At 39.7% G+C, this 11,492-nt stretch overlaps 1 protein-coding gene across 13 annotated transcripts in view; it reads left to right on the forward strand.

The window, feature by feature from the left end:
• The window catches only part of synrg (synergin, gamma), a 40,479-nt gene extending 29,211 nt beyond the window's left edge, over positions 1-11,268 (forward strand). For 8 of the 13 annotated variants that reach the window (XM_044201908.1, XM_044201909.1, XM_044201913.1 and 5 more), the window contains 7 exons: positions 67-120; positions 810-906; positions 1,226-1,374; positions 2,114-2,224; positions 2,348-2,386; positions 6,810-6,842; positions 10,112-11,268. In XM_044201908.1, coding sequence (XP_044057843.1) covers positions 67-120; positions 810-906; positions 1,226-1,374; positions 2,114-2,224; positions 2,348-2,386; positions 6,810-6,842; positions 10,112-10,243 — 615 coding nt within the window. In that variant the 3' untranslated portion in view covers positions 10,244-11,268. The remainder of the gene's footprint in view (positions 1-66; positions 121-809; positions 907-1,225; positions 1,375-2,113; positions 2,225-2,347; positions 2,387-6,809; positions 6,843-10,111) is intronic. The other 5 variants (XM_044201912.1, XM_044201916.1, XM_044201922.1 and 2 more) reach the window with 2 other exon arrangements.
• Positions 11,269-11,492: the final 224 nt, after the last annotated feature.

The raw sequence follows: 11,492 nt of genomic DNA on the forward strand, positions 1-11,492 counted from the left end.
TTACTCTGATCTGTTCTGTTTTGCCTTTGTGTTCATTTGAGATAATTTTGTGTTGTGTTGTTACAGGAGAGCGAGCGCTACGCATACGAGTGGCAAAGGTGTCTGGAAAATGCTCTGGAGGTTTGTTTTTTTTTGTGTCCTGCGTCTGACCCTGTCCCATGGCCAGACTTAATTACTCTACTACATTTGTATAGTCACTCTCACATTTAAGATAACCAAAAAGCACTGAAATGTTTTTCAGCCTGCTGTTTCACCTAAGGTCATTTTTCTTATCACAGAAGTTTTGGAATAAATAATTTTCTTTACCCCTGCAAAAATAACTTTTGGATTTAGAACAACAAATTTAAAGTGTCCTCAAAAAATCTAAAATCTTTCCCCAACTGAATCTGCATCAGAGGGAAACACAAGTTGAATAAAAATTAGAAAACTTGCACGCTGTCTGGCCTACTGCTGGAATATTTATTAATTCACAACGTTTCGGTCTGTTCAACCTTATAACAGACCGAAATATCGTAAATTAATAAATATTTTCATTATCATTTTTATTAATTTTATCATTTAAAGACAAAACAACACTTATGGTGATGCTGGCAATCCTGAGCAGTTGTCTCTTGACCCAAAACTATTCTGTCAAATCAAACTTTGTGGTTTATTTATTCAGCAGGGCACCTCCAAAACTTACAAAAACTGGTGAAGGCATACACTCCTTGGCAGAGGTTATAAATGTTGGTCAGCTGTTTTATGATGATTATGATGAGCAAAAACAGTATATATGTCATATCGCTGGTCTTCTGTCTTCCCACATTAAGGTCATCACCAAAGCTAACAACATCCTGAACGGCATCAGCAGCTCCTCTGTCTGCACCGAGGTCATCCAGTCTGCTCAGGGCATGGAGTATCTGCTGGGTGAGGAGCAAACCACACACACTCATGCACACACACCAGTATAAACAAGCCAGGACTGTTAAAGAACCCTGTGTGTGGCCTTACACCCTCTGAAGGACAGAGGGACAGAGAGGACAAGATTAAAACGAGCTGTGATGGCTTATCTCTGCCTGGTCTGACAAGGTCCTACTCCCTTATTGTGTTTCCCTGCTTTTAATGAGCTGTGAGTGGCAAACATGTCACAGCGAGGGACTGAACACAGTGCATCTCTTGAAAATGGAATAAAAAGAGCAACAAAGATGTTTTTGTGATTTGTGTGTTTGTGCATTTTCTCTGTCAGGTGTGGTGGAAGTGTATCGCGTAACCAGGCGTGTGGAGCTGGGCATCAAGGCGACAGCCGTGTGCTCCGAGAAGCTGCAGCAGCTGCTGAAGGACATCAGCCGAGTGTGGAACAACCTCATGGGCTTCATGTCGCTGGCCAAGCTCGCTGTAAGATGCTCAAAAAAATATAAATATGCCATAGCACAGGACAGTTATACAGTAAATACACAGATGTATGTACGCAGCTGCTTTTACTGCCTTCCATTATCACCCAGACATGTTTACACACTTCAAGTGTAGGTACACAAATACACATGATTATAGAGCATTGTGGCTCAATTCACAATAAAAAGGCTGCCAATAACATAATGAAATGTTAGCGAATCCAGTATTGTCTTTCAATTAGGTTAAAATCAATGACTCATCGATTTGTTTGCAATGTAGCTGGAGCCTTTTGGTAGGCTGGTGGTTGGATCAACAGGGATGACAAGGACTGTATAGATTTATTTATCCAGCTGTCTGCTAGTGTCTGTAAAGCAGAAGCAGAGAGGAGGAGGACAACTGTCCTCATCCACAGAGCCAGCAGAGGAGGGATATTGTTTTTCACACTGCAGAAGATAAAACTGACACAATATCTCGAGGAGGGAGAAGAGCGAAAACAATGTTTAATTGAAGCATGCAGGTAGCTTTCTTTCTTAAAAGTAGAAAGATGTATATGGTGGTATTGTTTGTTTTTACTCCACATAGTTGAAGTCAAGCCTTTATAAAAAGTTGATGATGCTTGGAGATGTTTACTGTAAGCAGACTTGTTCTCACTGCTGTTACTATAGGAATAGAGATGACATTTTGCCCTGCGGCAGAAAGTAAAATTTGTGTATGTGTTTTTTGTATGCGTGTGTCTGTGTAGCCCGATGAAAGCTCCCTAGATTTCTCCTCATGTATTCTGAGGCACGGCATCAAGAATGCGAAGGAGTTGGCTTGTGGGGTGTGTCTGCTCAACGTCGACGCTCGCAGCAAGGTTTGTGCGCATGCACACACAAACACACAGAGTAACTGTTTGTGGATACATTTTTACATAAATGTTGTGCTCATCCTCAGCGAATAACAACTGACATTTCTTTGACTTTGAAACGTTTTGCAGAACAAAGAAGAAAGCACTATTGGACGTCTGTTTAAACGAGTATGAGACAATCAACTGTCAACCAAATCTCATTCCCTCATTCTCTTTCCCACTGGGTGCCTCGGGGGGCATATTCTCCTCCTACCGTCAAGCCCAGCGGGGGGCCAAAGTGACAGGATTTACTTCTCTCAATCGCTCCTCTCTCACAGGCAAACAACAGTTGACACATAACAGTGTCTAAGCAGACACCACTGTAACAGATAGAATCAGCCAAAATCACACTTTGAAACTTAAACAGGTGGATCAATTGATCGTTAGCTAAGCCCGCCCCTCTTAGTTACTGTTGCTATGCTTGTCAAGGTTTTTCGCTCTCACACGGCATATATTGCAATTTACAGTGGTTTACTGCTTAAAATTCATAGTACATTTTTGAAACAATGGGTCCCTGATTTCAGAAAGTGGCAGACCAAAGCAGGCTCCCCATTTCTAACTGGCAGCCATTTTGTTGGCTGAAATGACAACTTTCGCTAGCAGATTTGATCAGCTGTAGCTAGCTAGCTAATTAAGCTACCTTAGCTCCATGAGTTTATTAAAAATGCTGTCTCCAATTGACTTTTTTAATGTTTTTTTATGTACCAACTCTCTGGTTTGATGGCTGCATACATGATAAGACTGAGGCTAAAGCTACATGTCCCAGACAAAAAGTCAGACATGTAAATAAAGAAACTGAATTGTTCTTGTATTGCTATTTAGAGATGTCAGACCTCGTACTTTAAGTATTATAAGGAAAAATGGGAGATCTAACTGTTATTTTGTTTTAACGTAACTCTGGCTGCTTATTATATTGCTTGTTACATACTTTGAGGATGAGGACTAACTTATCCAATGTTTTTGGCTAATGTAACTCTATCTTGAGTAACGTTGGCTGGAGTTGCTGGAGTGTAACTTTCTCCAAATCCAATAAATAGCAGGACAGAGCCTCAAAAGTTATACTAAACTCTTATAGCATTAAGGATCAGCTTAACATGTAACCACACAAACTAAGCTAGTTAGTTAATGATATGTTCCTTGGTCTTGGAAGTAGTAAGTAGTTAGAGCAGAAAAACTAACTTTAATCCATTCTTTACACTTTTGCTCTTGTTTTTACACCCTCCAAACTCTTAAAATGCCAACTGTCGCTCTTACTAGAGCCCCATGCGCATCGCTTCAACATGTGGAGAAACCCAATGCTTGACAGTCCTGACGTGCCTAGTTACGGTTGCTAAGCCATTATTGGACAATCACTGTTCAGAGGAGGGGTTTAGCAAATGGTCATTGTAGGTCGTATTTATCTCCCAGCTTTTATACTGAGTGTCTCAGAATAATAATTTGCACTCTTGAAATAAGTGAGAGAGGAGAGTTGTCACTTTGGCACCTCAGGGTGGGTTTTTGCACTATGGGATTGGTTCTTCAAGGTCACAATGGTCGTCACTTTGTCTTTGGAAGGGTTTCATTTTCTATTCTGTCGCCTCTATCTTTGAGGTAACTGCTCACTTCACCACTTTCAGCTAACAACCATTGGTGTTTCTGATAACTGTTCAGTTATTAACTCCAACTGGGGCACTATGTGCAGAATTGCTATATTTCTACCTCCTTGCCTACGGTGGCTGCGATTTTCATCGACGTGGGCCATTAATGGTATTCTCAGACCCTGCGGTTTCGAGGGCAGGATGGTGGCGCTGATTGTTTCTCGCGTTCCCTCTGCTGCTCAGCCAGAAACAGATGGATGGTCCGGGCAAGATATGGCTGACTGAGAGGCATCTAGGACGCAAGCAGATGTGGCTTACACATTAGTCATAAGCAGGGAGTACAGCTGATAATAGACCTGCACACACAAACACACACTCTCTCTCACCTCTCAGTCTTGTGTGCGTAGAGGCAGGCTGAAAATGAATGCAGTTTTATTTTGTCTCTTTGCCAGTAGCATGAGATTAATAACCCATCTTTTAATTACATTTTTGGCAGCGCCACACTGGTATGAATGCATAAAAGCCAAGTGGAGAATAGCATCCCCTCAGAGTATAATGAAGTGAAAGAACGGCTTTGGCTACAGCAGACGGCGCTGATTGTTGCATTGTCCTTAAGTGAAGAGGTACTGATTTGTTTTTCAACCAAAGGTACAGAAGGGTGGAGATGTTGATGTGGCATCAAAGAAATGTGAAAAAAGCTTGAAAGCAGATGAACTGCTTAATTTGTGCTGTGAATTTTTAGATTTCAAAAGATTCTGTAAAATGTTTATCCTGTTTAGTGACACAAATAGAGCCAAAAATCATTTTGTCAAATTCACTCTAATTAATAGAGCTAAAATTTTCCTCAAACTTTCTCAGTCTCACCTTGTTGCTGTTGCAGCAATAATTTTTGGATGCCGCAGTTGTGTCATCTGTTTTTCTATTTCAGGAGGCAGGGATGGGCAAACGGCAGCAGCTTCTCATCTCAGTTTGTCAGTCAAAGGCAGCAGCAAGTTTTATCATAAGTGATGCTTTTCAGCTAATGGTGCTGCAGCACTTCTGCTAAATGATAAATACTAATTTGAGCAATTACAGGGAGAAGCACTGGAAAGGATTTTAAGTTGAATAATTTAGCATTTCTGGCTATTTATATTAATGCAGGTTTCTGAAGTGCCTCAAGGATTTGGATTGGTTATTCTGTGTAACATTTACTTGAGGACGTATGACAGCAGTGCTAATAGAATCTTGGATCCAAACTTTGGCAGTTTTCTCCCCAAATGTTCCCATCTCCTCAAATTTTTAGTTTGTAAATCAGTTTTTTGGTTGCCCATCTCTGTCACAACAGCCTATATTGTGCCTCGGGTTAGCAGGGTTCCTACACAGCTAAAGAAAGTCAGGGGCGCTGATTTATGTCTCGTGGTCTCAAGCATCGCCGCCATTACTGCTGTGGAACTGAACACATTTATATTGAGACTGAAAGCAATGTTTGGGTTAATTATGGTCAGCAATCGCCTTCCCCCCCGACAGATGAAGGTAGTCTGTGTGAATGTGGAAGTTATTCAGTCTCAAAGCACTAGTCTGAAATTGGTTATGACTTAAGGAAAAAATAACAAACGTACGGCTTCTGTCCAACCCCAACAGTCTGGATGTGACAGTGCTGTGTGGAGTAATATAAGATAATTAAACCCAGCAGGAACTACTTGCTAGCTTATGATTTAAATCCATACACCAAACACCATGATTTCTTCCATTGTTATCAGAAGAAATGCACAATTTAATTGAAATCGGGAACATGTGAAACTGTAAAAGTGGTATTTATGTCAGGATATGCAGTAACAGCTAGCAAGCTAGCAAGAGCCATGTAGGCAGATCCCTCGGTCTTCAGTGGTTTCTAGTCGGTCCTTTGTCGACAAGCCCCTCAGAATGCAATTGAAAAACAAGGATTTAAGGCAAGGCAGTTTTATTTATAAAGCACGTTTCATACACAGAGGTAGATTCAAGGTGCTATAAAGAGAAGTTAAAAACAACACAATTCAAAGTTAATAATAACCCAGTTTAAAGTTTAGAAACATTTAGTAAAAACAATAATGTTTTCAGTCTGGATTTATGGGGCATTCCTAAGACTATCAGGGAGTTGGTTCCAGTGCTGCATAATAACTAAAAGCCGCTTCTCCTTGTTGAGATTTTGCCGTGGGCACCACTAGCAGTCCACTCCCTAACGATCTAAGAGGTCTTGCAAGTTTATATTGCTTAAGCATATCAGTTATATATATATATATTTATTTTTATATGGAAATTCATGAAAGTAAAATTGATTTCATAGATCAGAGGCTTGTGGCTTTTACTTGCGTCCCCCCCAAAGTCTCAGTTTGTTGTTGGAGCATCTAATAACAGCAGCACGGCCCAGAAAAGACATCTAGCTGTCTCTTAAAAAGTGGACTGAATTTTGTTGAAAAGTTTTGTAGATAACCTTTATTTTAATGGTATTAAATTTAAAAAAAATTTAAATAAAATTTTCAACATATAGCTGGTTCTACAGGATCTGCTGGACAGATTTCTTGGCAGAAGCGCTTAAAAAATTAAATCCTTCATACATATTGTACATCAGAGTGTTATCCATGGGTTTACAATTGAAGTGCCATCGCAGTAATGGCGGCTTATCTATTTCTGCCTATAACCCAGATTGGTCCATAAAAAAGTGGCCTAACTGTGATAGACTGCACTGATCTGCTACTATAATCTGACTGAAATCTTCAATCAATATTTTAGATCAATCAAGGCTAAATCTCCTGAATTCCTAGATAAAAATGTGTAGGAGCCCTGAGGGTAATAACTTGGATTCTGTTTCACCTACAAATATGCTGGGGAACGGGAGCTCTGTCCTGGTGAAACAGCTGATCTGAATGTTTGCTTGCTGCTCATTCTGTGCACACTTTTCTTAGCTCTGGGCATTGCATGACTATTCCTCAACATGCTGACTGCTCTTGTGCTTACAGGCACTGACCAAAGACACTGACAGGAGGTTATGGGTAATTATACTTTGTTTTTTGTTTTTAAGTTGTGTGAAAATATTTGGAAGTATAGAAAAGCTGGATAGTAGATTTAGGGTGGATTTTATTATTATCTAACCAGTAAGTGGCTCAGTCTGAATCCCTAACCTTTGCATGCAGCTACAAAGGTCAGGTGAATTAGTTTTCACAGTTTTATCGGACCAGCTCCAGCTTGAAAGCATGACTACGCTCATTCTTGTCTCAGAGTAGTTACCAGAGGCTGCCTGTCTAAAGGGTGTAATAATGTACAGCATCTGTCTAGTTGAAACAGACTAAATTGGCCTACATACACTGCCATACAGGTGAAGTCTAAGAGGAAGGAGTTGGAGTGTGAAAGAATGAAGGGAAAAGTGCAGGTTTGAGAGGGAAAGGCTCTGCAGTGAAAGGAGGAGGTATTACAGTGTGTCTTTGTGTGACCACCCTCTCATTTCGCATCCTCTCCCTCCAACATTTCCAGCTTTGGCAGCCGTAAGTGCAGGTTTGTGGAAACAAGTAGGCCAGGGCACAAAAGAGCTCCGAAAGGAAATCGCTCTGCTTGTGAAATGTGAGTGTGTGAGAAAAAGCAGAGAGTGGAGATGTGTCATTCAGTTTGCGTGAGAAAACCTTTCATCCAGTGGAGCATCTGTGCTGCAGACTACATTCGGGCAGGTGGAGATGTATCTGACTTAATGGTGTGTTGTGCTGGTGTATTTTATATGCAGTTGTTGCTTTCTGCATGCGTCTCCCCTCTCCTTCTGCGTGGGAGGCTATGATTCACTGCACATGACTCATTCCTCTCTCCGGCTTCAGTATTTCACCAGGGATGCAAACTCTTAAAACTGCTCATCACACACATTAGCATCTCCTGATTGCAGACACAGTGCTACAGCTGGGCCCAGTGAAAATGCAAACGCACATCACAGCGCTCAAGTGTGGGTCAGATCAACACATTTAATTTTCTGAACAGCTACAGTGAATTCAACTGTAACATGTGGGAGAGTCATTAAAGTTTAAACAATCCGTTTTCACAAAATTTGGGCTTTTCAGGCACAAAAGCAAATCATATTATGAAGCAACAGGTCTGGCTGAAAATATGTTTTGCCACTGTGGAGATTTGTAGCAAAATAAATGAATTGATCCATATCTGCTGGCACAGAGCATGGACAATGATGGAAACGGCATCAAGTCCTGCAGCATTACCCTTTGGGAAACAATGGCAAGTCTGCATGTGGTTTAAACTTCCTAGCAGAACTTCACGTCAGTTTTAAGATATAATAAAGTTAATCAGATATTAAATATATTCAGGCTCTTAACCCTGTCTTTTTAGCAGACATGTGATTCAAGTCATTTGGTCCAAGTCTCAAGCAAGTCCCAGGTTATGTCGAGTCACTTTTCCCCCCCAAAGATACTGCGGTCTTACCAGCTGTTTTTCTGCCGACAAAACCGGTTATTTTGACCCAAACCATGACCTTTTTCTAACCCTAACCAAGTGTTTTTTGTGCCTAAACCTAACCAGACCTTAACTACAGCGTTGTCACAACATAAAACATAATTATTCAACTGATAACGGCCATTTAATGCAGCATTAAATGACGCGCAAATATTTTAAAATGCAATCAACATTGAAACATAACTCGATTCAACGTATCTGTGGTTTGCAGAAACGTAACGTTACAAGGCCAACATTTTATTCTGGCCATTGGGTTGATTAATGATATCAATTCCTCTGTAAAAACACTTTAATTTCACGTAAAAATTTGGTTTTACAAATGTAAATAGTTTCACCACAAGAAATACATGTAAAGTGATAGTTACACATTTGGGGATACATTTTTACATGTGAAACAGGTTTTGCATAAAAATGTATCCCCATATGCGTAACTATCACTTTTCATGTATTTCTTGTGGTGAAACTATTTACATTTGTAAAACCTCTATCATTTTTATGTGAAATTAAAATACATTTTTACAGAGTAAGTTATGCGTATTTGCAAATCGCTCTATATTTTTGTGGATATGAATTTACACAACACAAATAAAAAAATACATGTTTGTGCATAGTGAAATATTTGTGGGTCATGGTACACATTTGTGGATTGTCTTCTGTGGCCATTTTTGAGACGTTCAAGAGTGACATTTTTTTCCCCATTTACCATAAAAACTTGTAGCAACAAATGTAGCATCATCTGATTAGACATACAGCCTCATGGCAATGCTTGCATGAGATTGCATCAATGTTTTGAAAGATGTGCTCTATAATTTCGAGTTAAAACGCCGGCATCTAGATGAGCCAAATTAAGTGTTTTTTATTAGATATTAGAATCATGGTTCGTGATGAACCACTACACCAATGCACTTCTCTGTGCAGCTGCAACCTCACTGCTTCAGCTGTGGAAAACTGAATCTTGAATGTATACTGTGTGTAAAGAGATGCCTTGCACTGCACCTTTGCAGCGTCTTAGGTCTCTGTGTGTCACTCTCAAAGTCATGTGGTGTACCTTCATTTATTCCATCACAGAAATACCAAAGAGACTGCCTTGTCTCCACAAGACTCAATAACAGCTTAAATGTGTCACAGTATGTTTGTATTCCGTGCTTTGAATTCAAATACAACAGCATTCTTCAGAAAACACAGTTGATATTCTTTAGATTTATTTAGACTCTTTATAAACTTTCATTCAGATATAGATGTGATCAATGAGATGTTCACAGTATGTGGCTGTGTGGCACAGATTTGCACTTTTTAGTTGTACCTATTTGAGGTTATGTATTTATATGCAGTGGATTTTTTTTTTTTTTTGCCTTTTCCTTGCATAAGTACTCACATACAATTTTATGCAGGCCATTTTAAACAAATGAGAAAGCTGAGTATTTTCTAGCAGGTATTGCATGTGTATTGAAATCCTTTTCTTGCCAGAGGCCTATTTTAAAATTCGTAACTTGGCTGGAATGTACAGCAAGGTCCCGCACATAAAAGCTGAACTGTTTACCACAGTGCTGCTCTTAAAAAAAGATGTGAATCATGCTGTAAATGAACATTGGTGCCCATTTTAAGTATTCTAACTTAAGACTGTAGGATGGTGCACACAAAGAACATGCATCAATGGCTGATCAATCATAGTCTTGTGGTAGTAGTGGTAAAGGGCTAAGAAATGGTCTCCTTCCTTGTCCATATCCTGCATATTTATCCCTTTTTCTCCTGTGTGCACAGATGGGTTTATTGTCTCAGTGATTCAGGTGCGTAATATTTCACCTTTCACTTTTGACAGGCGTTCAACTCGGAGACAGACAACTTCAAGCTGCTGTACGGGGGCCACCAGTACCACGCCAGCTGTGCCAATTTCTGGATTAACTGTGTGGAGCCCAAACCCCCGGGCCTCATACTGCCTGACCTGCTCTGAGCTTTGGCTGTGGCTGCCATGGCAATGTGTCACGAGCTAATCAACATCAGATAGGTGGAGCAACGACGCGCCTCGCACTGCATGGGCTCTCACCTTGGACTGAGAGCGAGAGAAGGACGTTTAAAGTCACTGGATCCCTCTGTATTTATTTGTTTTTTATTCTGCAATCTCCCTCTGCTTGCACTGAGCTGTCACTCAGGCTGAGTTCATGTGCAGATCCGGTAGTTTGTTCAAATTTAAGGCTTTTCTCTAAATAACTATACCAGCTACGGTGTTATTGTTACCCTTTTGTTCTTCCACATAAATTACTTAAAGTATAGGTCAGCTGTATAGGTCATATTTAAATCACTTACGATTGATGCTTTTAAGATATCCACTGATTTTCTCTGCAGAAAAAAAGTCAATATTACTAAATAATCTCTTGTCAGTGACTCATATTTAAGTTATTAGGTGTGCAATATCATTAAAAACACAGGTGATGGAAATCTGTAAAAATCTTGAGTTTTTAATGTCACTTTGCTTCTGTTTAACAGGAATGTTATTCATGACTCCCTTTGTTCCCACTGAACCAGAGCAGTTGAATCATAAGCTTATTATTGTACTTGAATTACATTTGTTGGTCGGGTCTGTTTGATGAAACTCTGGCTGTTATGGTTTTAATATCTTTCTAAAATACCATTCAAACTAAGGCAGATGTCTGCCTTTTTATGAATTGTGTTGAATTAACTGCTTTGAATGTTTTTTGCACTATTGAGGAGATTTCAGCACCTCTTGGTATTTAAATTGTGTACTTTATAGGGGGAAAAAGTTGTTGATTTTGGGTCTTGAAGGGAACTATGTTAACGGTTTTGTTTTTCTGTTTTGGTGTTGTGTGCAACTAGAGCTGAAAGTCTGGAAGAAGTTGACTGTGATTCTGAACTAAAATTGCAGCAGCACTTTTTGTATATTGCAGTGTCATGCTGTAGCATTGTAATTATGACTAACTGTAATGTGAATGTGATGTAAATAAATATGCATACATCTTATTTTAAGTGCCACAGATTATTATATTGTTCAGACTTTGACAGTAAGCTCAACAGTGAGCATGGGCCTGTAATAAGAGTGAGTATCTGTATATAAAGAGGAAGGTGATGTATTCTTTCTTTAAGGAAAGGATTAAAATCTGTGTTTGTCATAAACTGCAAATGTTAGCATGCCCGGCTAACTAGCTTATTACCTACAGTTGTAACCACAGACTGTAAAGATCTTT

This window comes from Siniperca chuatsi, linkage group LG7 (genome assembly GCF_020085105.1).
Source record: "Siniperca chuatsi isolate FFG_IHB_CAS linkage group LG7, ASM2008510v1, whole genome shotgun sequence".
Lineage (NCBI taxonomy): Eukaryota > Metazoa > Chordata > Actinopteri > Centrarchiformes > Sinipercidae > Siniperca > Siniperca chuatsi.